This window comes from Sardina pilchardus, chromosome 10, assembly GCF_963854185.1.
Source record: "Sardina pilchardus chromosome 10, fSarPil1.1, whole genome shotgun sequence".
NCBI lineage: Eukaryota > Metazoa > Chordata > Actinopteri > Clupeiformes > Clupeidae > Sardina > Sardina pilchardus.
Window position 1 is genome coordinate 10,275,957 of NC_085003.1, and position 27,381 is coordinate 10,303,337.

Sequence of the window (27,381 nt, forward strand, 5' to 3'; positions counted from 1 at the left end):
ATGCCACGTATCATATAGGCCTAGCTGTGTGACAGCCTACATCCAGAATCAAGACGCTTAAAATCTGACAGTGTAGGTTATTTAGGCTACTTGTGTTTCAAGTGATTATTTTGTGAGATAGAGGGCAAAACTGAATAATATCCCTCCTGCATATCCTGCGGGATTTTGCGGGCGGTAGCGGGACTTAATACTATTACAGATGCGGGCGGGAGCGAGACTAACAAATATATTTGCGAGCTGGAGAGAGGCAGAATGTTGCGGGACTGAAAGATCTGTCCCGCGCAGACCTCTAAACAGATGAATGATGATTGAACTCACTGACTACTGCCTGTTGCAAAACTGCTGATGGGAATACGATCTTTCCCAACCAATTAGTTTGGTTATGTTCGTCTCAGAAGTAAGAGTATTCTTATCATTCTTGTTCACCTCTGAAACCGTGGTAGGAGGATGGAGGGCAACTATGGAGGCGTTGCGGCGGGACAGCTTGCCACAGAAGGGATGAGTTAGTCCAGTGGGAAGTTACTTGATCTGATTGTGATGTGTGCATCAAGTTTTGTGGTCCCTGACTCTAGCATAATAACCTACCCCGAAGTGCAGTGAATACTAGTAGTTATTAGTTTAGATTGACAGTGTATGACGAATTGTTGCGGTAGCCTATATTGCACGTAATATAATTATTTTGCTATGATTCAGTTGTCAGACAGTTTAAATGTGCTCACAGTGTGCAAGATACTAGTTTTCCATAATAGTCTTATCTGTTGGCATAAAGATAATCCCTAAAATGAATAATGAATATGACCGAAAGTGAAAGTAAATCGTCATTTTATATTAAACCACAGTGCAACTTCGTATGCGTAGCTGACCTTGGCGATCATGTGCGGATAGAGTTGCATCGGATCTACTTCTAGTCTAGCGGTTGGTGGTTTTAGCGCTTATTCTTTCAGAATTAAGTGGTTTTGTTACGTTTGTTACAGAGGTGGAGTTGGGAATTTCCAACCCTTCAGGAATCTTTGACAGAAGAGCTAGCAGCATACATGTAGCCTAAGTGACGACCAGCATGGCTCAGACACGTTGCTGCTGAAGAGCTAACGCAAATCGCCGAACTCGTTTGGTTTAAGCAGAAGCCATAAGGATGTATTTCTGAATAGCCTAATATTTCACTGCCGGGTATGTATCTGTTGCTATTCTTTTCTGTCTATGTTAAGTTTCATGTCGTTGTCAAATTGAGCGCTCTGATCTTTTGCGCAACTAGGCACTTCGCTGGCGACTCACCAGACAAATTTATTCACTGAGGTCATAGATTTAATTTCGCGCAAGTTCCAGCTATGGTTTTATGCTGAGGCGTCTATGCGCAGTGGCAGATACTGTAGCAGTTGACAGCTCGTATTTACAGCCGATTCATTTAAACGTAGACTTAGGCTACCATACAGATAAAGAAGCGTGTTTTAGTGTTAGTCTGTGTCTTCCCCAATTGATTTTCCTCAAATAACAGAAACAATTAGTTCGGACCCATCATGATATGTAAGGAGAGAAGAGAGAACCCCCTGAATTATCCTAAGGGAACGTGGCTTAATGTTTAAATATTTAGAGCCGACTCGGGATGCTGAGGAGTCTGTGCACTCAGATGTAATTGAATTGATCTTAAAATGTTTTCATAAGGTATGCATGTTTATGTGTGGATACAAACAAACTGATGCAAACAACTCTTAAGTAGTCCCAAGATGCAGCTGATTCAAAAAAGGAAACCACAGTGCAGTGACCCAACTGTCATCTTGTAAGCCAGCTAATCTTGTTGGGTTTTCAACCAGTCTGTTTTCAGAGGTGAGAGAGAAGAGGAAGGAAGAGAGACGGAAGGAAGAGTGCTCCCACGTAGCCACACATGTGGCCCTTAAAGTGATCTCTGGTCCTCCTCTCCATCAGTGTCTGCAGAGGCTGCAGGGAAGAGAGTGGCAGTAGGGGTCTGGTAAACTGTTGGGCTGAGAGGGAACAAGCAGTCCCCAGCATCTCCAAGGACTACCTGCTGAGAGACGAACACACCTCACTGGAAGTATGGCCTGGTCAGGAGTATGGGTCCTTGGCTGGTTGTTTGGTAAGACAGCCTCTCTATCTGTGTGTGTAAATGTGTGTGTGTGTGTGTGTGTGTGTGTGTGTGTGTGTGTGTGTGCGAGAGAGAGAGAGAGAGAGAAAAAAAGAGAGAGAGAAATAGAAAGGGAGAGGGAGAAGTGAGGGATTAATGTAGCATGTGAGGAGGAGGAATGACAGGGAGAGATGGATTGGAGCAGGCACTATTGAGCATGTCCGATTGACCTTAGACATATTGGTGTGGGAATCCGTGGAGTCAGTGTGTGACTTGGTTTCTGACTGGGAAGAAGTTTGAACGCATATCCTTTGTGAAATGTGCTATATAAGCTTGACTTGACATGATGTGACATGGTGTGTGTGTGTGTATGTGTGTGCGTGTGTGTGTGTGTGTGTGTGTGTGTGTGTGTGTGTGTGTGTGTGTGCGTGTGTGTGTGTGTGTGTGTGTGTGTGTGTGTGTGCGGCGCGCGTGTGTGTGTGTTTGTGTAGTGTAGGGGGGCTATTAATGAGGATATATTTCCGTGTTTGCTGACAGATTTCAAGATAATAGGTTTAGAAAGTCATGTCGTGGCATCACATCACAAAGATGTGACTGCAAACTCTAAATAGATGGGCAGTCTAATTGGCCTCTATTGCCATAAAACACACTAAGAATAAAGAGCTAACTAGACATACGGAGTAGCTCAAAAGAAGGATTTCTTTAAAGCAAGCAAGAGAGGGCAATGACCGATAGCTCAAACAACGGCCGAGCATCTTCTGCGAATTTCAAGTAAAAAAGCGAAAGTAGACGGCGAAGAACATTGTGCACGTATGTTTGGTTTTTGGTCTCAGTGAAGAACACAGCGGTTAAACACCTTTTCAGTGGCCTAACCACATCCTGAACATGAACACAGATTCTATGCCAGAGATGGCCGTCAGGCAGAAAACGATGATGAGATGTGATGTGTCAAAGTAGAGAGAGAGAGAGAGCGAGCGAGAGAAAGAGAGAGATGCTGAAAAATAACGAGGGGAAGCACAGAGGGTGAGAGAGGGTGAATGATGGGGGAGTTGCACGGGGGTGCTGTGGCCCAACCGTCTCGCCTGGCCTCGGCAAAGTGTGGTGGTCGGTCTCGGCCACTTTGCTGATCTTCCTTTTCTCCCTCCTCCTCCTGACCACCGGGGGCCAACCACATGGCACTGTGCAGCAGAGTGACAGTTGACTGCCCCTCCGCCTGTCTACATCTCTCTCTCTCTCTCTCGCGCTCGCTCTCTCTCTCTCTCTCTTTCTTGCTCTCGCTCTCGCTCTTTCTGCTGTGTCGTTACAAGCACTTATCGTGACAAAATAAGAATGGGGGAAAAAGAAAAGGAAAGAATGGGAAAGAGCAATCAGATGAAAATAGACGCCGCCACTTAAATGCTTGTCGGTCAGAGTCAATACTCCCGGGGTCAAGTCTTTGTCTTTCCCATGCAGAATGCCCACTTAACAAGACCATTTTGTCGAGCTGTTCCTGACCACGTTGTGCAGTGCCTGTCTCTCACTTCCCAACCACATGTGCGATTTCAGTAGAGGATCTGGAGGGAGGTTATTGTTCTGTGGCTTTCATGGCTAGAAGGTGTTTATTCAGTATTTATTTCTGGTCCCTTTTTTCTTTGTGGGCACTCCAAGAACGTCTGGTTAGTGTAAAAAACACACGAGGCGAATGCAGGCATGTCCAGACATTTTTTTGCCAGGATACACTGTACCACTCGGCCGTATACCTTCTCTCATTGTGGTTTCACTTTATGCTGTTTTGTAATGGATCTATCTTGTATTGCCTAACATGGCTATGTATTGCTTTTGTGATACTATATAGCTGTTGTAGTTTAAATACAATGGTAAAATGTCAAAATATTCTGTATCTTTATATATACATATATATATACTGTATATATATATAAACATGCCAGCAGACAATACAGATAAACATAAAACAAAGCATTATGACTCCTTACCATAACATTGTTTTTGCTTCCATCAACCACACTTTGTAGCCAGTGCCAGAAATACCAGATATCTTGCTAGGGAGTTACTTCATGTTCCTTTCAGCCCTGGGCATAGCATGCTTTTAAGTCATTACATTTCTTATGGCAGTCTTCATGTTGTGATTGCAGACACAGATGTAGGGGGTCAAGAAAGGGAAATAGTCTCTGGATCAGTCTGTTCTAACCCTACAGAGATAACCTCCATGCTTCCCACCTGACAGTCAGAGTATTGGTGGGCTGCCTTGCTTGCTAGGTCTAGCTCTCAGCGGCTTACATGCTTGCATTTGTTCAAGAAATGGTGAAACTATTTACAGCACATTTGAATGCAAAAGAAACTTAAATAACTGTACTGTACCTTTCTGTTCTCTGCAGGTCTGGTTTTGGCACAGTCTGTGTTAACAGTGGAGATGCAGCAGCTATGCAGAGCTGTGAAAGTAATGAACAGCAGCCTGGTTTTTAAAGAGAGAGTACACTTTATGGTGAGTAAAATGATGTTTAACTCAGTTTCTCTTCCTGCTGTATAGTTGTATTTCATATATTGATTTATTGTATCAAACATACTGTACATGCAGCAGAAACAGTAGCAACAACAACAGTACTGCTCAGTGCAGGCAACAGATTAGGGTTCAGTTGATGACGTGCACAATGCAGAATTTAGCATGTAAGCATCCACATTTTTACAGTAGTAAAGATGACTATAACAGTGGTAAGATTACAAAGGCTTGGAGAATAGACAGATGAAGCACTGTATCGTGTGAAGCATATGCGCACGTGAGAAGAATGCATAGGGTGGCCAGAGAGAGTCAGGAAGTGGTGGATGGAGTTGAATGGGTTATGACTGGTAGAGTTGGGTTGAGTGGGAGGACTGTTTTGCTGTTACAAATGGAAATGACTTTCTTTTTATGTGTGAGTAACAACTAAGGGCTAACCATGAATCCTGGTCTTTCAGAGGCACAACATGCCCATCAACTTCACCATTAAGATTCATTATGAGGAGGTCTTCAAGCTGAGGAATGTCAGCAGACTGGTGAGTGATTTGCTGACCCAGATATTTTGTTGACTCACTCTTCCGTCTTCAAAAGCAGTATCCTCAACCTCTCCCACCTTTCACTCCCTCCCTCTCACACACACACACACACACACACACACACACACACACACACACACACACACACATTCTCTCTCTCTCACACAATGTCTCTCTGTTTTCCTTATTTAACACAATCATCTCAGACTCACTCTTCCGTCTTCAAAAGCAGTATCCTCAACCTCTCCCACCTTTTACTCCCTCCCTCTCAAAGTCAAAGTCAAAACATGCTTTATTATCCCGGGGTTGAGACGATTTGTTTGATCAAATGCAGCACATTTAAGACATGTAGGCATATAAAACACACACACACACACACACACACATTCTCTCTCTCTCTCACACAATGTCTCTCTGTTTTCCTTATTAAACACAATCATCTCAGACTCACTCTTCCGTCTTCAAAAGCAGTATCCTCAACCTCTCCCACCTTTCACTCCCTCCCTCTCAAAGTCAAAGTCAGAACATGCTTTATTATCCCGGGGTTGAGACGATTTGTTTGATCAAATGCAGCACATTTAAGACATGTAGGCATATAAAACACACACACACACACACACACACACACACACACACACACACACACACACACACACACACACACACACACATTTTCTCTCTCTCACACAATGTCTCTCTGTTTTCCTTATTTAACACAATCATTTTATTGTCATCATTGTCACTCCTCATTTGACTTTACAGTCCTCTCTCCTAACTATCTTTATTATGTCTCATGTTTTGCATTGGCACAGAGGAGGAACTTGCAGGATCAAGACCTGCAAGATGTGGATCTGCAGGAGACGTGGCTTAGGGTAAACCTGGGCATTCTGAAGAAGATCAAGAACCTTCTGCCCAGGAAACATCCTTCCTACAACTATACAGCTGACCTGGAGACGCTCCTCCTCAGTGTGGAACAAGTTTTCACTGATTTAAAAGAGCAGGTCAGACATCTCCTTAATCACCGGGCATACTCCGCGACCTCAGACACGACTCACCTCTCACTCACCCTTCTGCGCTGCTTCCAGCTCGTAAACCCCAGTGACTCACGTCTACCACAGGGGTCTAAGTCACCTTACAGTGTCAAAGCTGATGTCTGTCTTAGTTACTGTAATCTTTGTTATGGAAGATGTGGTTGATATTAAGGAAAAGGTTATGTTGTGGACTTCTTGACATGATAGCAGTGCTTTCCATTTGACTCCACATGTCTCTGACCTTTAATGAAGTCTGAAGGTGTGTGTATATGTGTGCATGCCTGCCGTTGTGTATATGTGTGTGTGAATTCTAAGTGTTTTTATTCTTTCTCCCTTCAGAGGGAACCGCGGGAGTCGCCAGAACGAATAGGAAACATCTGGGAAGCTTTAGCGACCCCCTTGGGAAAGCGGAGGACGGAGGCCACACCGAAATCCCTGCTGGACAACTGTTACCACACAATGCTGTGTGTCTTCCACAGTTGCTTCCCTTCTGTAGACTGTGAGTGTCAGTAATTGCCATCGTGCCTCTTTACAACACAGCATACTTTTGTAGTGATGCACAAGGGTAGAATAAGACTTTCACGAGACCCACTGAAACCATTGTTTCAGGTTTTATAGGTGGTAATTGATGCATTTATGTGGCCCTGTGTGCTTGTTATATCAATACACGTTATACAGTTCTTAAAATATAACGTTATAAAGCATGTTATATAATAGGGTGAGAAACAGTAGCTTTAGGATTATGGGGGACAGAGATTACTAATCTGAGTAATGCCTAATGTTATTGATTAATTATGCAATAAAGACTGTAACAAGGCCACTTAAAAAGTACTGTATATAGGGAATGGTGCCCTGTCAGACACTATCTGCTGTCAAGCACTGTGAAGTCTTTGTTCCCTTGGTGCTGCGCTTATTTTTCTAAGCACTGGGCATTTAGAAAAAAGATAGAAAACAGGTTTGACAGGCGTGTTTGCATGCATGTGTATCCTTTTGTGAATAGTGTGAGGCACACCATCAGGGCAAGGGCAAATACAAGCAGAGGCTTATTTACTTGTGCTGATAAGAGTATCCGGGGGATGGAGGAGAATGTAATAGCCAGCAATCAAGTCAGGGTATGCTGACACAGTGTGTGTTCTCCACATCCATCCCCAAGATGGATTCCCTCAGGCTAGGCCTGTCTGAGCCAGAGCCCTCAGATAATACAGAAGCTTACAGTATGAGTGCCTCTGTAAAGACTTGGCAGATTGTCTCGAGGAACCTGCAGCATGTGGGGTCAGTGTAGTTTCTTCTCGTAAGTGAAAAGAGTGTCAACGGAGGGCCCACCCCAAAAAAAGAAGCAGGCCATGGCAAGCCCTGTGGAAGTTTGGCAGTGCAGAGCAGATTCAAGCTGGGACAGGGCTCACTATGCATCACATGCACAATTGCATCACAAACATGTGTTTAGGCTTAGCCCGGGAGAGCCCAGAGGAACCTGTTCGCCAATTTGAATTTGCTATGCAGGTCCCTCTGGAGACCGTCCCATTGAAGCTGTTTTCCGAATCACCAAAAACTCAATTAGAGGCCCATTAGAACCGCTTATCTGGCATGGGGCAGGCTTTATAGACCACTTTAATGTTTGTAAACATCCAGATGCGTATCCCAGCATGGGGTCAGACAGCTGGCGCAGCTAATAGACCGGCATGTTGAGCATGTCAAAGTATGCACACAGTCATTGTTACCAAAGGGTCGCAAACCTTACCTTAATAAATGAGTCTTAGCTAATGGTGATCGTCTGCCTGAATCTGAGCTGATAACAGAATGGATAGACAACGTTAACAGGTGGGATGGGAAACGTGTGTACATTTTCCTGTGATGAGACTCGTGAAGGGGTCAATATGATGTCAGACAGAAGAGTACAGTTAGCAGCACTGTTCAACACAGCCAATAGCTGCACTGATGGCGCCAGTGTTATACGATATGCATGTGCACTTTCTTTGGAATTGGGTAAACAGGTGTATTCTTCAAACTGCAGAAGTAATAGTATAGTTCATTATACCAGTTTAAGTTGTATTTCATTGGTTGCTGGTTACATTCCTTGGAAATCGGAAGTAAATGAGGGGTCCTCAGATCCATTCCCATTTTTCCCGTCAGTTGGAATTTGAGAAGTCTGGTGTTAGCCAGGCTAGTCTAAGATCCTGGTGCAGTTTAATCATGGCTGGGAAAATTTGAATTTCAGTTATATCTTATCTGAGCCTGGCCTGTGTGTGTGTGTGTGTGTGTGTGTGTGTGTGTGTGTGTGTGTGTGTGTGTGTGTGTGTGTGTGTGTGTGTGTGTGTGTGTGTGTGTGTGTGTGTGTGTGTGTGTGTGTGTGTGTGTGTGTGTGTGTGTGTGTGTGTGTGTGTGTGTGTGTGTGTGTTGGTTCGGATCCATTAAGTCATACATCCTGCCCCAGTGACTGCTTTTATTTTTTTTCTTGTTTAATCCAGCTTGTTATCGGTACAATTTAATCTAAGGTAAATAGTCCTTAAGTCTTGTGACAGTCTTGAACTAAAAAAAAAAAAAAAAAAACAGCAGTCCGTCGTCTATGACTATGCTGGATGGAATGTGTTTGTTTGAAAGTGTCTGTATGAGTTTTGTAACTCTCTCTTTTTTTACCTTTCTCAGACTGCCAACGGGCTTTCTGGAGGAACGAGAAGAAGGCCCAAGTAACTCCCACACCTCCTCTTTCCTCTACGGACATAACGACAGGGAAAGCTGGACAATGAAAGAGACGTGTGGTCATTGCCAAGGGACTTGAACTGAACTGAACTTTATGATAGCTTGGGCACATCTTGCCTGTTGCTGTGGAAATGTGGCCTGGATGCCAAAAGTACCTTTGAGGAGTCTTCACAACCCACCCAAGCATGTTTTTTTCTGAGCTGTGTAACCTTTGTGATCGAATGGGCTGTTTGTGTTTCAGTATTCCAACATCATTCACTTCATATGTGGCAGATGGGCAACTTTGGCACTAATTTCAGAGAAGGGGTGATACTGTAGCAGCCAAAGATGTGGTGATTCATGTTTTAGGGACACTGGTAAAGTGCCAACAGCACAGTGTAAATTAACATATGAAAGAAGCGGAATCATAACTTGGGGAAATGTATGTTTCAGGCCACAGCTGTATTCATTATGGCATCACCACAAAGATTTGCAATTCACAACAAATATGACAAAAAAGTTTTAATAGAATATTACTGTGTGAAATTTCTGAATGTAATGACTTGACATAGCGACATTATATTTCATTTATTAGTTTAGTTGCAAAAAAACTAATATGGGCAATGACATTGTTATATATAATATTAATTATGTTGGCATATTATTATTGAAGAATTCTATTGTAAAATACAAATATCCTATTGTCATACATGCACATAGACATACAGACCAAATTCAAATTGTTGTGTTACGCTGTGGAGGCCGAAGCCTGTGTGCTTTTATCTCAGGTGTCAGTCACAAATAAAGATTGCTGGCATACAAGTAGTGCAGATGGCAAAATGCCAGGAGTACCCTAAGAGTCTGCCATAGTTGTTTATACAATAATTGTCTCAGCTGCTTGTTGTGCCATAGTAATTGAGGTATATCATCATAATTGATGTTCAGTTTATTAGCACAGAAACATAAAAATGCTTGGTGGTGTTTTCGTAACACAATATGCTGAACGGTCATTTCAAGTGTCATCCTAAACTTGTACGTTTGCTACTTACTGAAATTATTGTATGGTTGTTGATTGTACGCCACTGAAACATGATGACAAACTGAAAAGTGTTGTAATGCATCAACCCAGAAAACATGTTCATCTCAATGGGCCTGTGAACTTTCCCAAATATTTATATTAACCATATTAATGTTTTGTACAAATGAGACTTAAGTTTAAACACATCAGTTGTACTATGGTTAACAATGTCTCTGTCCCTGTGATGTGTGTGTGATGATGTCGTGAAAGGCTTGTTATATCCCTATGTAAATTACATACAGATGTTGCTGACTTGCTGGCATAGTCAGGAAATTCCCCCCAGTAACCTATGACTTCAGCTTCTAACTCTGAACTTCCCCTGAGCAGCTTATGCATTTTGCATTTGATCATTAACAGCTATTTTTTCCTGTGTACTGTTGAACTAAAGAGAGTTTATGATTTGATGTTTTCTGTTAGGTTTGTCCATACAGTTTCGTTTATTTATTTTTTTACGCTTTATAGACTGTTGAAAATGTTACATGAATAAAAGATGAATCATAACAGGCCTGTCTTCTTTGTCTGCTCACGTTTAACGTCAATATATTTTCACGCTGTATCGACTAGCTACTGCAGGCTATTGTACTGTACTTAGGGCATTTGATTGACTTGAGAGGAGAAATGCATCTTCCTGTGCTGTGAACGCACTCACGCGCGCGCGCTCTGGATCATCGGACTGAACAGAATGTTCCGTACAGGAGTGTGTGCGGGGACCCCGTTTGCGTCCATCTCGCTTTATGAAGTTTGTCCTAGTAGGCGCGCCGTAGTTCACGTTCCGTGTTTTCATTTGGCCAGCTGGTCTCCCGACATCAGGAGACATTACAGGTCTGCACAAACTAGGTTAGTTAGATAAATGGTTGACATTGTTTTCTAGTCAAAATAGCCAAAATGTCTTCAAGCGGTGGTATTCAGATTCCTGGTCGTTTACCTCTGTTGCTGACCCACGAAGGAGTGCTATTACCTGGCGCCACAATGCGAATCAGCGTAGACACCGCCAGAAACATGCAACTTGTCAAGAGCAGACTTTTGAAGGGGACTTCGCTCAAGAGTACAATAATTGGTGTCATCCCAAACACCAGAGATCCAGACCACGACTCAGACGAGCTCCCCACTCTGCACAGGTACTACTCCTTCTCATTTGTGTTAGCAGCCAGCTAGCTAATCTAAGGTGACATCCCTTTCATTACTCTGCACGTTTGTCTGTCGTTGATAAAAGGCGACTGTCAAATTGGCCATCATTCTACCATGTGATGACAGTGAAATGTCCGCTGCTGTCCCTCGAACCGCTGTATCATTTGGTCGAGTGTTTTGTAATGAGAAATATAACTGGCAAGAGATTGAACATTTGCAAATATAGCTCATGTTAGCATGGCAAGTTCTGGAACGATTGCAGAGTTTGTCTGGACTTTAACCTTCTGTTTCGTTGCGGGTGATCAGACGTTAGGCCTACATTAAATATTTTAAATGGATTTGTGAATGGAATTGTAGTACAGACTGTTGATTTATAAATGAATTAGCCCTTTCATAAATGTGTAAACTTTGTGCTTGACAATTATATGATTTTTCTATTTTGATCTTATGGACTTTGAACCACTCTGTAAGGCACAACTTATATCATCACCCTTTAAGAGGCCAGTGAATGTCACCCACAAATAAACAGACTGGTTGAAAAGTGCAAAAAGCTAGTGAAAGAGGGATGGCCTGTCTGCATTTTCGCATTAGATCATTAGCTGCTTGATGGGTCTTTTGGGACCACCACCTTCGACTTAAAGGCACCAAATTGTAACCTTAATCCTAACCCTAACCCTAGCCTAACCTTAGTGACCTCTAGGCACTGCTGCCTTGAAGTTGACGGTGGGGGCCCAAAAGACCATTTATCTAAGATGTTAGCGGAAAATTATTTTGCTCAGGATCTTGTGTGACAACCAGATGGCCCAGTGCATAAGAGGGATTATCCATCTGTCCCTGATGGTGGAACAATCTACTGTGCTACCAGAGCAGGGGCCCCTCTTTATCTTCTAGAAGCTCTTAAAGACCCAACTCTTTCAAGAGTACCCCCACAAACACTTCCAACAATCCAACACACCTAACATGAACTTACCATACACTTCTTCTCTCTCTCTCTCTAACTCAACCTTCTTCTCTTTCTGACCATCTCATCTCCTTCAATACACTTGACTAACACTTAAACTTCTGCTCTCTTATCGTCTAGTAGTAGTTTAATTGCTGTTGTATTTGTTACCCAAGGTCTCCCCCTGCATCATAAGTATTTATTGTTGTAGTAAATAGTCATATAGTCCTACTCCTATGTAGACCAAGCTCAGACATCATCTTTAACAGGCTGCAGGTCCACACACAGCAGCTTGGTGAACCTACTGTAAATGATGAATTAAATAAGGAATTCATGTCTGTTTTACATGTTGTTTGGCACATTGACACAGGACATGTTGACTTGACCCCTGCCCTGACCAAAAGCTGTGTGTGTGTGTGTGTGTGTGTGTGTGTGTGTGTGTGTGTGTGTGTGTGTGTGTGTGTGTGTGTGTGTGTGTGTGTGTGTGTGTGTGTGTGTGTGTGTGTGTGTGTGTGTGTGTGTGTGCGTGTGTTGTATCCCCAGCATTGGCACGGCAGGGCTGGCGGTGCAGGTGGTGGGCAGCAACTGGCCCAAGCCCCACTACACGCTGCTGATCACTGGCCTGTGCCGCTTCCGTGTGGCCCAGCTCCTCAAGGAGCGGCCCTTCCCCCTGGCCGAGGTGCTGCAACTGGACCAGCTGGAGCAGCTCTCCAACAGCCCCGACGGAGAGCTAGGGGAGCTGGGGGAGAGATTCTACGAGGCCGCCGTGCAGGTGGGTGTGGGGTGGTAGGTGGTGGTTGTGGTTGTGTGGGGTGAGGAGGTCGGTGTGGGTGTTTTTTCTTTGTTGTGGTTTTGTGTGGGCATCTCTCTCACGTCTGTAGAGGGTTTCCTGATGAAGAGAAGCGGAATGGTGTCTGCTAATATTTAAGGAGAAATCTGGGGATTTTTCACCTAGATCTCCATTTCTCGAGTACTGTCGGTACTGCTGTCAGGCAGCTACAGAGTTACTGTACACTGTGGGGGCATGAACATGAGGGCTGATAAACATGCCCCCAGAGTGTAGTGCTGTAGCTGCCTGGTTGCTTTAGTTGCTGGCTGCAGCAACTCGAGGTAGGTAAAAAAAAACAATCTCAGTGACCTATGGAGGTCAATGAGGAGAAATTGCCGGAATTCAGCTGCACCTGTAAGGTGATGTGTCCTTGCTCAGATAGACTGATCTCTGATAGTCTAATCTCTTTGTAGTTGGTTGGAATGTTGGACATGTCGGTGCCTGTGGTTGCCAAGTTGAGAAGAATGTTGGACAGTCTGCCCAGAGAGACCTTGCCAGATGTATTGGCCTCTATGATCCGCACCACCAACAAGGAGAAGCTGCAGGTAGGGCTTGAAGAGGTTGTATGTATGCGTGCGTGTGTGTGTGTGTGTGTGTGTACACCTGGTAAAGACCCGGCCTTCAGTGAGCAATGGTTTATCAGACGCCCAATAGTACATATGTGCAGAAGTTTTCAAGAATATCTTTTCAGATCTTTCTTCTATTCATGTGTGTATGTGTGTATTTGCCTCTCTCTCATAAGTGTTTTCGTGTGTGTGTGTGTGTGTGTGTGTGTCTGCGTGTGTGTCTGCAGGTGCTGGACGCAGTGAGCCTGGAGGAGCGCTTCAAGAAAACTCTTCCTCTGCTCTTCAGGCAGATCGAGGGCCTGAAACTTCTGCAGAAGACCAGGAAGCCCAAACCAGATGATGACAAGAAGGTGAGCTGGTACAGGTGCATCTCAGAAAATGAGAATATTGTGTAGAAAAGTCCATTGCCCTGCCCAGATTGGGAGATTAAAGGCTTGGGAAACCATTGGCGGTGTTCTGCTATCACTTGACGGCCCTCTATCGGCTATTACCGCACTATGTACCTTTACCAGATCAGGTAGCGTATCTGTAGTTTGATGAAATGAGATATAATAAACTACAAATTTTACTTGCTTCGATGAATCTAGATTGTATTTAAGTTTCACTTTTTTAAAATAAATGATGGAAAACAAATTACTTTTCCAAAATATTTTTCAGATGCACCTATACACTATCTATTATTGATTGATTATGCATTTAGTGGACTTGTTTAGCTAAGGCATAATTAGCCTGGAGGAACTCAACAGTTGGCATCAGGAATTATGCACACAACGTCTTCAGTTTCCACTTTACTCCTACAACCCCATCACTCACTTCTCTTCTCTCGACTCCTTTTACCTCCTCTCTTGTGTCTCTCCTTTCTTTCTCTCTCTCTCACCTGATTCAGTGTCACGCCATCATACCCTCCTGTTTCTCCTCCAACAGGTTCTGTCCATAAGAAAGGGGGGAGTGTTTCCTATCCATCAGTTTTCCCTGGAAGAGGAGGCGGAGGATGATGATGGAGATGACATCACTCTGCTGGAGAGGAAGGTCAAAGGGGTGAACATGCCAGAGCCAGCCCTACGTGTCTGTGTCAAGGAGCTCAAGAGGTCAGTGGCCCCTCTGTGTGTGTGTGTGTGTGTGTGTGTGTGTGTGTGTGTGTGTGTGTGTGTGTGTGTGTGTGTGTGTGTGTGTGTGTGTGTGTGTGTGTGTGTGTGTGTGTGTGTGTGTGTGTGTGTGTGTGTGTGTGTGTGTGTGTGTGTGTGTGTGTGTGTGTGTGTGTGTGTGTGTGTGTGTGTGTGTGTGTGTGTGTGTGTGTGTGTGTGTGTGTGTGTGCGCGCGTGTGTGTGTGTGTGTGTGATTCACTCTTATGTGAATATGTGTATATTCGAGAGCGAAGAGGCATAAAGTGTCTCTGATCTGTCAACAAATGTGAGATAGCTGCCGCTACAACATCAATGCCAAGTGCTCACAGCTTCTACACATTATTTTGTTCCTGTACATGGCAGCAATTCAGAAGCCCTGGCAACCACACTATAAGGCATTCTAGTTAGAATGGAAGATGTATTTCGAGGTTTTGCATGTAGTAATGGCATGTATTGCAAAGCAACTCATAGTATGTACAGTAAACATATGTAATGGACCAAAGTGCCTTCCAAATACCATAAACTTTGATAAACATATTTGTCAAGTGAGAAGTGCAACAGCAGCAACAGCTGGCTCCATTAAGAGATACTGGGTTCCCACGGTCATGGAAAACCTGGAAAAGTCATGGAATTGAGTGAATTCATTGAAAGGTTTGGAAAAGTCATGAAATGTAATTTTGTCATACTTGGGAAATAGATTGGAGGTAGCGTAGGCTATATCATGTCACAGAGTGAGTGGCCAGGCTATTTTTCCAGGGCTTCAGTCCCATTAGCCTATTTGTTTAAGGGTTTAACTCAGACTGTTGAGTTGTTGGAATAATGGGGTGTCGGAACAACGAGTAGCCCGTACTGAGGTGACTGTGAAATTTCCTTGCCTGACCAGCCAGACCCACATCAAGATGTAGGGTCTGGGAACTCACCGTAGACAGGGCTCAATCGGAGGGGTGAAAACAGTTGCCGCTAGGGGCGTCTAGATTTCTAGGCTAGAAATGTCCAGTAACTAAACAATATCTCAGCTGTTAAGTGGCTGCTCGGGACTGAGCATAACAATTTTAAAACGAGTATCTTAGTTATTTTGTTTTTTCTCTTGTCCCTGATCTTTGAGGCCAACTTCCCTTTTGAGTCTGGAAGTGATTCCCTTGTCCATGACCTCTGAGGTCGACCTCCTTGGAGAGTCTGGAAAGTAGTTTATTTTTCTGGTTAATCACGACCGCTATTTCATTTCATCTCGTGTAATCCCTCAATAGCCTGCTTAGTCATATAAATAATGGTAAGACTTGGGCATTAGGGCAGACTTGTTGCTCTCATGCTCGCCTAGGATGCTTGTGTGTTTGGAACCTGTCTACGGCGTTGTGAATAAAGCTTTGTGCACTACCGTACAGTCGGTCTGCCTGTGCGTACTTTCTGCCTCTTTGTGGATTAATACTGTATTTTTACCACAACTGCCTCATCTAGGCTTACAGGATTTTGAAGGAAAGCGCAACATCTAGCTAGCTTGTCAAGCTCAGTGATTCTATGCTTTTGTGATAAGGCCCTCTAATGCAAGAATATCCTAGACACACCTTTGCAAAATATGACCGCTATGTAATTAATTAAAAATAATTCTTACCCTAACATACCTGGCTCTTACCCAAGAACACCAGTGTGTGCAATGCTATTGTTTTAGAACCACTGCCCCCACTCGCTGAAGGCTAATATGCAAATCTCGAAATCTGATTAGGTACATCTAGGTTTTTTAACCATATGTTTATGGCCATGTCCACTTCCCTTACTTAACAGTATTTTCAAACTTTCCACCGCTCAGTTTGGGTTTCAATCATTGCTGATGCCCCCGATCCAAATCTTCCAAATAAAAAGAAATTAAAAAAAAAAGGATATTCACATTTTTTCAAACCAACCAGTGTGTACCTATAGGCAGTGAAAGGTCGTGCAAATTTCATTCAAGGACAATGAAAAGTCATGGAACGTTTTTGGAATTTTGACCATGAAAAAGGGTAGGAACCCTGGAGAGAGTGTTGTTCTGTCGTATAGATCTCTGCACACTGCACCAGGATATATGTCAGCATGCACAGCATGCTCCAATCTTCAGCTTGGGGTTCTGGTAGTGTGATGTTGCAGCAGTGGTGTAAAGTTCTTCTTTGTCTGCCCAGGCTGAAGAAGATGCCTCAGTCCATGCCAGAGTACGCTCTCACCAGGAACTACCTGGAGCTGATGGTGGAGCTTCCCTGGAGCAAGAGCACCACAGGTAACAAGCCGTCATGTTTGCAGACCGTCTGCACATAGAACACAGTGCCCTTTGAGCCAGGGGCAAACAGGAGTCGTTGTACATTGAGTCTGCAACCATACATTTGTCTGGAATATATTTACACTGGTCATGGTCTGGTCATTATATCTGTGTGTGTGTGTGTGTGTGTGTGTGTGTGGAGTTGGGGGGAGGGGGTCTGAAATCAAAGGAGCTGCTGACTGAAAAATTAGATAATGACAACAATAAAAGCAGCAGCAGCAACAACTACATATGGAGCACAGTTGTGATACCCCATCCCCCACACAACTATGTACTTGGCATGGAATGCATTGTACACTGTTCTGTTTTTATCACTTCTTTAAGTGTGTGTGTGTGTGTGTGCGCGCGCTTGTGTAAGTGTGTTTGAGTGTGTGTATTTAAAGAATCACAATTTACTTTGATTTATGCATGTTTCACATTTTATGCATAGATTGTATTGGTTGACTTCCAGTAAGGCGGCACTTAAATATAACTGCACTGTCATAACTCTCACCACAAGGGGGCTGTACTAGCATCAGTGTGACATTGTTGTGTAAGAATGTGCTGGCAATTTGAGACTGTGGACCTCATTTCCCAATGCAATGCCATTTATTGCCATTTGGGGGCAGCAGAAACCACATATTGATGTGTGCTAAACGTCCATAGTACAGACCATGTCTTGAGGCTGATATAGCCTAAAATGGAGAACATTCTTAACCTTCTTTCTTTCCTCATTTGCTTAACCACTCCCCCTCTTACACACACACACACACACACACACACACACACACACACACACACACACACACACACACACACACACACACACACACACACACCACACACACACACACACACACACACACACACACACCACACACACACACACACACACACACACACACACACACACACACACACACACACACACACACAGATAGATTTACCTCCAGCAGTTGTGAGTTCTTTGGAAATTATTCTACCATTACTCAATACCACACAAGAGCATAACTTCAGGCAGGTGTACTTCAGAATGTGTGTGTGTGTGCGTGTGCGTGTGCAATAAAATAGCATCTTAACACACTTGAGAGACAGAGTGCAAGTTGAGTCCAAAGGAAGAGAGAAAAGCCCAAGTGAAAGTGAGAAGTCTTAAGCCTTTAACAGCCCGATGATGAGTGACTTTCTCTGCTTGTCATGAGATCTCCAACGACAGCAGGTAACTAGCACCTGCCCTGTAATCATGATCCAGGGTTGTCTTGCCCTCTCGCTTGGCACCTGTGCTGTGGTCCGCCTACCCCTGGGACTCTCCGTCTGAAGCCCCTGGTGACGGGAAACACCGCTGCGTCACGCTACCAGCTGCGCTGGCTGCTAGGGGTTTGGTGCGGATCTATAAACTTGCAGGATTCTAAGAGTCTTTGAAACCCGAGTGGAACGATGTATGTGACCATAGTAAAATTGTTAAACAGATGGGTGTGTGTGCGTGTGTGTGTGTGTGTGTGTGTGAGAGTGCTGTGTATTCACCCAGATATGAGGCTCTCGTGAGCGCAGTTGAACTCTGTGTGTGTTTCACATAGCCACAGCCTGTCCTCCAAGGGGGGGAATGTGCTCCAGTATGCGTGAGAACCCGAGAGGTAGACATTCCAGAAATGTCTGGGCTGGTGGAGGCTGCACCGTGTCCAATATCACTGTGTTTTATGGGACAGGTGCACATCTGTGTCTTTAGGTGTACATCTGGGGGGGGTTTGTTTCGTTTCTCAAACACTCACACACGTGAGGCATGTAACGGTAATAGTTCTCTGAAGAAAAGCCAGTTGAAGATTTTGTGTTTGTGTGTTTGAGGTTTGCATCCATACACAAATTTGAACTGAAGATGATTCGCGTGTGTTCCCACTTTACGTGTAGCACAGTTGCGGTTTGATGTACTCTGTACTCTGCGCAGTCACAAGAATCCGTGGCAGGGATGCTGGTCTCTACAGAAGTCTTGTTTTCTTTAGTGTCAGATTACAGAGGCCTGGAGAAGCTGGGCCTGGCCGTCGCAGCGTCTATCTCATTTCATCATGGTCAGCAGGATCTGATGTCTACAGTTTTCTCTCTTCAAAGTTTCTTATGGTAGGCTGGTTTGATTATGTGCGATGTTTTGATGCCCTTGTTCTTTGTGTGTGTCTGTGTGTTTGTGTGTGTGTCTGTGTGTGTGTCTGTCTGTGTTTTTGTGTGTGTGTGTGTGTGTGTGTGTACGTGTGTGTCTCTCTCTCTCTCTCTCTCTCTCTCTCTCTCAGACTGCCTGGACATCCGTGCGGCGCGCGTGCTGCTGGACAATGACCACTACGCCATGGAGAAGCTGAAGCGGCGCGTGCTGGAGTACCTGGCGGTGCGGCAGCTCAAGAGCTCGCTCAAGGGGCCCATCCTGTGCTTCGTGGGGCCGCCCGGCGTGGGCAAGACCAGCGTGGGCCGCTCCATCGCCCGCACGCTGGGCCGCGAGTTCCACCGCATCGCCCTGGGGGGCGTCTGCGACCAGTCCGACATCCGCGGCCACAGGTGGGCGTGATGGGGATGGGTTAAGGGTGTGGCTATGGTTGCGGCCAGTAGGGGGAGCAGCACTGCAAAGCTGGAGCAGGGTGGGGAGAGGGAGGAAGTTCTGGCCCCATTCACTTCAATGGCCAATGCAATGCTACGCTATCTAATTCAGCCACAAGTACACTCAGTGGGTTGCCATCATTAAAAACAGCGTCCAACATGTACCCCCTTCTGCCTTCATTTTCACAAAGAAGCCAATTAGGTAGTAATTAGCTGCCACATTAATTTGGTTGTGTAGTTTGGCTTATCCTCCCAGCTGGAGATTGACCTCTTATCCACCAATCCGCATAGACAGCAAGCGATTGTGTCCACCGTTTGGTAAAAATGTGGCACGGAGGTGGGCACCTCAGTGATGGCGTTCTAAAGATGGTGGATGGTGGATGCTAAATGGCTGAAGCTAACCCTCCGAGTTGGAGCTCCTCCAGGGCCTCGAGGCTCTGAGCTGAACAGCTCACTGTGCCGTGTCTCTTTGGAGAGCTTTGAGGAGATCACCCTAACGACAGATTGGACAGCACCTGGCCCATGACAGGAGCTCTATTTGTAATTCCGTGACTTGTCTGTTTACGTATCCTCCCGAGTGCATTTGCACTATTGTCAGCGTACTTTGTCAGAAAAATCGGACTCTGGTACTCTAGACTCTGACTCTGCGTGGTGCACAACCAGTTGTCGTCATCATCATCAGCCATTCTCTAAGCCGTGTGGAATGGCAGCGTAGGCTCTCATCCTGAACCTGCGCAGAAGAGCCGAGTCATGGTTTGTCATTGAGGTGGAGGATGACTTTCACAGGCCCTCTGTCTAGATGACATTGATGGAGAGTGAAAACAAACAGCAGGAGCGTGACCGTGACAGTGTCAGACAGACAGGGGGATATGTGCAGAGATAATTACTGAAGTGTGCGACAGTGGGGCAGGTGAGGCACACACACACACACACACACAGTGGGAGTGTGTCTGGGGACCGAGAGATGACGTACCCCCCCTGAGGAAAAAGAGGAGATTCCCCACAACACTCACACACACACACACACACACTCCCCCTCCCTCCCACTCCTGAGGCGAGCCAGGTAGCATGATGTCACCCTTGATGGTCCTCTGATCTCCTGATCTCCTGTCACCATGGCGACTCAAAGTCGATGACATCATAACCCTGCAGGCTGTGGCAAGTTTCTGTCTGTCAAATGGGTTCACCTCCCTACCCCAGTGGCTTACTCATTTACTCCCCAACCCTGACCCCCCACCACCCACACACACACACACACACACACACACACACACACACACACACACACACACACACACACACACACACACACACACACACACACACACACCGAGAGAGCTCCAAGCTTGAAATGACACCTGACACCATCAGCCCTGACTCCATCTGAATCTGCCTCAGCTGCCTGTCTGAGGGAGGAGGGAGGGCTGATCTCTGATCCTACTTGTTGGAACACACACACACACACACACACACACACACACACAGAGTCTCTTACTCACTCACTCTCTCTCTCTCTCTCTGTCTCTCACTCACTCACTCATACACACGCACACAAAGACTAAACATGTTTGAGATTTTCATGATTCATGAATTCAGGAGATAAAAGATCCCGTTCCCGTCCCCTTTCCCTTGCAGACGTTGGCGATGTGTTCATCGTGGGCTGTCGTGCACCGTCTCGCCTATTCTAGGGTAGCTGAGGGAAATACGGGTGCAAATGAAGGGAGAGTTAAACAGGGCAAGGCGAGTCAGCACGCACGCATGCATGCAAGTAGTCCTCAGGCCCAAGGTATTGAATTGCATTTGTCATGCTGTAGTTTGCAGCACGAGTTCAAAGTCCCCATGTCTCTCATTATGTTAATCTCCAAACCAAGTTTGTCTGTATCGACTTACCTCATGCCCACGAGTGTGTGAGTGTGTAAGCACACGTGCATGCGTGAGTGTGTGTATTTCTGTGTGTGTGTGTGTATTTCTGTGTGTGTGTGTGTGTGCGTGTGTGTGCGTGTGTAAGTAAGTGTGAGTGTGTGTCTGCCCTGCTCCCACGTGTGTTTGACTGACGCAGGTCTCCTGTTGTGTAACTCTACAGGAGCGTCCTGTTCCCGCCTGTTCCTCGCTCCTCCACAGTAGCCTCCCAAATTGCCGTCTCATCACCCCTCGCTTCCTCTTTACTTATTGTGTCCCCTGTATCTCTCTCTCTTTCTCTCTCTCTCTCTCTCTCTCTCTCTCCTTCTCTCTCTCTTTCTCTCTCTCTCAAATTCAAATACGTTTCTTTGGCATGACTGTTGGTCATAAAAAACATTTAAAAAAAAGACAATTGTTTGACTCTTTCTCGCTCTCATTCTCATTCCTCCATCTTCTCTCTCTCTCTCTCTCTCTGTCTCTCTGTCTCTCTCTCTCTCTCAGGCGCACATATGTGGGCAGCATGCCAGGGCGGATCATTAACGGCCTAAAGTCTGTAGGCGTCAACAATCCCGTCTTCCTGCTGGACGAGGTGGACAAGCTGGGCAAGAGCTTGCAGGGAGACCCTGCTGCCGCCCTGCTGGAGGTCAGAGGACACTGCAACCGCCTCACTGCAGTCACCTACTGTAGTGTACACACATCCACAAGTGACATCTTTCACTAGCTGCACCTGTGTGTGTGTGTGTGTGTGTGTGTGTGTGTGTTTGTTTGTTCCTACTCAAGCAGTAGATTAGAACAAGCTAATTCAGCTTTGCTACTATTTGATGAGCTCAGTCGGACTTGATTTCAATTTCGATTTCAATTTCATTTCACTTATAGAGCACCAAAACAGTACACATGTCTCATGGCGCTTTACAGAGTAAACATTCAGAGAGAGCCCATGAGTAACAGGGCCGAGGAGTCAAACAGGTAAGGCAGTAACAGGCCTTAAACAGAGCCTGTAGATCGTACAGAATCTGTAGGCCTGTATATCATTTCAGATATACGCAGGAGAGGTGTTCAATTCCCAGGCGGCCAATCATAACCAAGCCTATTTACCGTCAAAAACATCACCACCATCAAATAAGATAGGTACTCAGGAGAAGAGCATGGTATGGAGGTGGGAGTACTAGGTTTACAAAGCACTAAGCAGAACTACTCTGTCAATTTTCAGTCCCTCCTCATTAATCTCAAAAACAATGAGGGCATTGAGAGACAAGCGCAGGCTGGCTGAACGGCACTACACTCATCCTCACTGACCTGAAAACTGGACTGGCACCTCTCCACTGCGCTCCAGTTACCTCCTGGTCTGGACTTGAGCTGAAAACCACCTGATTTGCTGAGTTTACAAGAAAATGCTGTGACCGCATCCTGCCCGTACACGTTGGCGGACGGATTCTTAGGCAACGGGCAGAGGGCATAACCCAGAAATAGATGGATTTTGGAGATTATGCTCTATGGCAGCCAAGAAGGAGGGAAAATGATGAAGGGAGGGGTGACTGATTCCTAACACACACACAGGCAGACACACGGTGGGATGTTCCAGCAGGATGAGGAACATCAGAAACATCTGGAGCGTTTTTCCCGTGGAGTACCGGTAAGAGCGCGAGCAGAGGGATGTGACGGATGGTCCGTGTGGAATGGCGCCCCTGTGACCCGCGGGTCTGCCACTCTGCCCGCTCGCCCTCGCTCTGCCGCCCTGTGTGCTGGGCTGCCCTGTGTGCTGGGCTGCTGTTAGCTCCCAGTGGAATTAGCGCAACCCAACTGGGTGCTTTAGTGGTCTGCTTCCTGGAATCGCTAATGGGAGAGGGAAGGGATTAGGGATCATGCGCCCAGTGAAACGCATACTCACACACACGCGGACACACGCACGCACACACACGCACACACACACAAAGTCACATGCATTCATTGGTGCAACATTGGTGCAACAAACAATGTAGTTGTGTGACAATTGTTTTTTTGGGGGTGGATTGGATTTGGCGATTGCATTCGTGTGTGTTTAGATAAACTGTCTATTTGGGAAGAATGGGTGTGAGTATGTATATGTATTTTTTTAAGCATGTTCCAGCATGTGTCAGGATATATATCCTGACAGTGTGTGTGTGTGCTTGCATTTCTGTATGTACCTGTGTGTATCTACAGCATGTGTGTGTCAAAGTATCCAGCCTGTGTGTGTGTGTGTGTGCGTGTGTGTGCTTGCATTTCTGTATGTACCTGTGTGTGTCTACAGCATGTGTGTGTCAATGTATCCAGCCTGTGTGTGTGTGTGTGTGCGTGTGTGTGCTTGCATTTCTGTATGTACCTGTGTGTGTCTACAGCATGTGTGTGTCAATGTATCCAGCCTGTGTGTGTGTGTGTGTGCGTGTGTGTGCTTGCATTTCTGTATGTACCTGTGTGTGTCTACAGCATGTGTGTGTCAAAGTATCCAGCCTGTGTGTGTGTGTGTGTGCGTGTGTGTGCTTGCATTTCTGTATGTACCTGTGTGTGTCTACAGCATGTGTGTGTCAATGTATCCAGCCTGTGTGTGTGTGTGTGTGCGTGTGTGTGCTTGCATTTCTGTATGTACCTGTGTGTGTCTACAGCATGTGTGTGTCAATGTATGCAGCCTGTGTGTGTGTGTGTGTGTGTGTGGTCCAGGAAAGTCTGCGAGTTCCTGTGTGCATGCCGACCTACAGCAGTGTGATGCCTTTGCTGATATCACAGCAGGCTGCAGGCATAATTCCAACAAAAAGGCATCACAGACTATGGCCCAGATCTTGCTCCTGCTTACACACCTCAAGGCTATAACTCTCTCTCTCACACACTCTCACACACACACATTCATGACCACTACTATACAAAATTGAAACTAGAACCTTCAACGTACACTTGTGTTCTCTGGTGTTTAGGTCAACTCGTGTGTGTGTGTGTGTGTGTGTGTGTGTTGTGGTTTGGACAGCTTTAAGCCTCTTATCTGTTGATGTGCTTAGGTTTTGTAATCAGGCGTGGCCAGGGAGCGAGGCAAGCATCTCTTCTACAGATCTGCTAGGCCAAAACCCCCAATCTCTCTCTGTTTTTCTCTCTCTCTCTCTCTCTCTCTCTCTCTCTCTCTCTCTCACACACTCACACACACACACACACACACACACACACACACACACACACACACACACACACACACAACCAGCAGGAGGGAATTATCTGTAGAGGAGAACGGAAATGTTGACTGGGTAACTGGGTATCAGTTCGCTCAGTCAGAGACATGAATTGAATTGGGGGGTGGGGGTGGGGGGGGGGTTGGTTGTGTGTGTGTGTGTGTGTATATAAGTTGTGATACCAGGTTTTCAGCCATAAGTAGAATTAAAATGTGTGTGTGTGTGTGTGTTTGTGTGTGTGACCCCAGGTCCTGGATCCTGAGCAGAACCACAGCTTCACTGACCACTACCTTAACGTGGCCTTCGACCTCTCCCAAGTCCTCTTCATCGCCACCGCCAACACCACCGCCACCATCCCCCCCGCCCTGCTGGACAGGATGGAGGTCCTGCAGGTGCCAGGTCAGCATTTGGGAAGGTCAAGGGTCAGAGGTCACGGCGGCCGCATGATATGTGCATTAAGTGCCAGTGATGGATGGATAGTCAATACAGCTGATAGAATAGTGATCAGCGCATGATTGATGCACAGCCAGGCAATACCTTAAAACCACTGCTACTCTGCTAACGGCCTCAGACCAGGGCTGGGTTTTTGTGTTTGACTGTTTAACACAATGATATGTGTTTGTCTGTGTGATGTGGTGTGTGAGCTGTAAGTCTGTTTATAGACTACAGTGTGGCCAGTCTGCCCTCCTGATGACATGTTGGGGTTGCAGTTCATTATGGCTGTCATTATGCATGATATAGGAACCTGACCGTGTGGCTGACTTAAAAAGGCTGTGTGAATGTGTGTGTCTCTTGTGTGACCCTGTGTCTAAGCTATATGCTGTGTGTGTGTGTGTGTGTGTGTGTGTGTGTGTGTGTGTGTGTGGCGCTCAGGTTACACCCAGGAAGAGAAGGTGGAGATTGCTCACCGCCATCTGATCCCACATCAGCTGGAGCAACATGGGCTCACACCTCAACAGCTCCAGATCCCACCTCACACCACACACGACATCATCAGCAGGTAAACGCACGCACGCACACACACACACACACACACACACACACACACACACACACACACACACACACCATGGACCATGGGAGGTGGATGTGGCTCATTAACCTACCAATAGGATCGTAGAGGGATTATGAAAACCAGACAGTCAAATACAGGTCACCCACTCCCCTCTCTCTCTCTCACACAAGTACATACATACACACACACACACACACACACACACACACACACACACACTTGGTCACCTGCTGCAGCAGATCTAGCCTGGAGCAGTAAGGGAGGCCTCAGCTGTGGGTTCAGTGGTGAGACTGAGGCTAGGGGGACCAGGGGGTAGAGAGTAATAATGCAGGAGATAATAAAGGACATCCTCTAACGAGCGCACACACACACACACACACACACACACACTCACACACACACACACACTTCATCCCCCAACAAGCACCCCCAAATACACACACTACATCTTCCAACAACATTCCATCCAACAATCCCAATGGAAAGAGATAACGAGAGGGAAAAGCAAAAAGCTGATGAAACAGCGTCCCAGAGGCCATGATTCCTCCGATTGCTGATCGTCAGTGACGGCCTTCAGTGATGACTGTTCACTGTCCTAGTTTTGCAAGGCCTGGCCTAGAGCCCTCACTGTATCCTACCACCCATGAAACAACATGACTGAACATGATTATGTGTTTGCGTATGGTAACATGCATCTGTCTGTCTCTCTCTTTCTTTCTTTCTTTCTTTCCAGATACACAAGAGAAGCAGGTGTGCGGTCACTGGAGAGAAAGATTGGGGCCATCTGTCGAGCCGTGGCCGTCAAGGTCGCCGAAGGTCACAAGATGTCCAAGCAGGAGAGCTCCAACCATCAACAGGACCAACCTGGAGGTAGGCATGCAGCCACCGACTGTATCCACATGTCATTCCTCATTCTCAAACAGAAATGTCAAAGTCTACCCTCAGAACTACTCCATCAAGTGTTTTAAAGGCATAGTCAAGGATTTTATGTGATTCCAAGCCCATAACATGTATGGTCACATTCATCAATCATTTCCTCGTGACCACTAGCTGCCTATTCTGTGATTACACTGAAAAATATTACCCTAAAAAAAGCCGGTCTCTGTAGGCAGCCCAGGCTGCAAAAACTGGAAACAAAGTAGAAGGCACTCTGTCCTCACAAACAAAAACGAAACCCTGTGTTGAATTTCACCGGGGAATACTGAAGGTAGAGGTACCTCTCTGGCGTGTTTCGTTTGGTTCTTGGTTAAAATATAATACACAATGTTTTGCACAAAAGTGTCTGCTAATAAATGTGAATACAAACAAATACAAACAAACGTGACTTCCTGCAAAATTCCTGACTGCGCCTTTAATGTTGCATAGGTGCAGGAGAGTGACCATTATGGGCCCCTATTTAAATGACAATGACTAGGCAAATGATTTAACTGGGCAAAATGTGTATCTTGCTTAATGAGGAAGATCCTGACCACAAACATCGAGGAGGGAGTTCAATTCTCCCACATGAGAGCTTTGGTTCATGCACAGGACACACTTATTGACTGACTTTGCACTTTGTACACATCATTTAAATTAGGGCCGTACGTTTTTAATTAAAATTGAGAGGGTTTTTGTTGTACTGTATCCTGTTGCTGATGTCATAAAGGGAACACTGTGTTCATGGATAATTGTGCAACAGGCGCTTAGCTGCTAACAGACATCAGTAAACAGCCTCCTCATGTTCTCAGAGGGAGTGATTGGGCACGTGTGAGTGCGCGTGTGTGTGTGTGTGTGTGTGTCGGGGTGTTTTCTCTAGAGTGTAAAGTGATCTTGGTGAATGTGATTTGATATATGCAGAACCCTCCTCGCATGGTGTTTGTGTGTGTGTGTTTGCATGTGCGTGTTTGGCTGCATATGTGTGTGTAGTGGTGATCTCCTGCATTGGATCCAAAAACAATGTGTTCCTGCGCACAATCTGATGCATGGGCATTCCCTGGCG

The 27,381-nt window shown here is 45.7% G+C and overlaps 2 protein-coding genes across 4 annotated transcripts in view; both read left to right on the forward strand.

Annotated features, from left to right (window-relative positions):
- Nucleotides 1–252: 252 nt before the first annotated feature.
- On the forward strand, nucleotides 253–10,393 carry il34 (interleukin 34). 3 transcript variants are annotated; one of them, XM_062546661.1, is made up of 8 exons: nucleotides 253–397; nucleotides 975–1,167; nucleotides 1,809–2,089; nucleotides 4,453–4,559; nucleotides 5,030–5,107; nucleotides 5,920–6,108; nucleotides 6,478–6,637; nucleotides 8,782–10,393. In XM_062546661.1, the coding sequence occupies exons 3-8, from the start codon at nucleotides 2,050–2,052 to the stop codon at nucleotides 8,880–8,882; spliced, it is 675 nt and encodes a 224-aa protein (XP_062402645.1). In that variant the 5' UTR covers nucleotides 253–397; nucleotides 975–1,167; nucleotides 1,809–2,049; the 3' UTR covers nucleotides 8,883–10,393. The 3 variants fall into 3 exon arrangements, with proteins under 3 accessions (XP_062402645.1, XP_062402644.1, XP_062402646.1); XM_062546660.1 differs by lacking the exon at nucleotides 253–397 and having other exon boundaries at nucleotides 476–1,167; XM_062546662.1 differs by lacking the exon at nucleotides 253–397 and having other exon boundaries at nucleotides 476–1,167; nucleotides 1,921–2,089.
- A 250-nt stretch (nucleotides 10,394–10,643) lies between these two features.
- Nucleotides 10,644–27,381, forward strand: part of lonp2 (lon peptidase 2, peroxisomal) — a 23,167-nt gene continuing 6,429 nt past the window's right edge. The window contains exons 1-11 of the mRNA XM_062546659.1: nucleotides 10,644–11,010; nucleotides 12,504–12,732; nucleotides 13,203–13,334; nucleotides 13,583–13,705; nucleotides 14,280–14,443; nucleotides 16,630–16,724; nucleotides 19,019–19,277; nucleotides 21,717–21,858; nucleotides 24,637–24,787; nucleotides 25,262–25,388; nucleotides 26,137–26,273. Of these exons, the coding sequence (XP_062402643.1) occupies nucleotides 10,778–11,010; nucleotides 12,504–12,732; nucleotides 13,203–13,334; nucleotides 13,583–13,705; nucleotides 14,280–14,443; nucleotides 16,630–16,724; nucleotides 19,019–19,277; nucleotides 21,717–21,858; nucleotides 24,637–24,787; nucleotides 25,262–25,388; nucleotides 26,137–26,273 (1,792 nt within the window). The 5' untranslated portion in view covers nucleotides 10,644–10,777. The remainder of the gene's footprint in view (nucleotides 11,011–12,503; nucleotides 12,733–13,202; nucleotides 13,335–13,582; nucleotides 13,706–14,279; nucleotides 14,444–16,629; nucleotides 16,725–19,018; nucleotides 19,278–21,716; nucleotides 21,859–24,636; nucleotides 24,788–25,261; nucleotides 25,389–26,136; nucleotides 26,274–27,381) is intronic.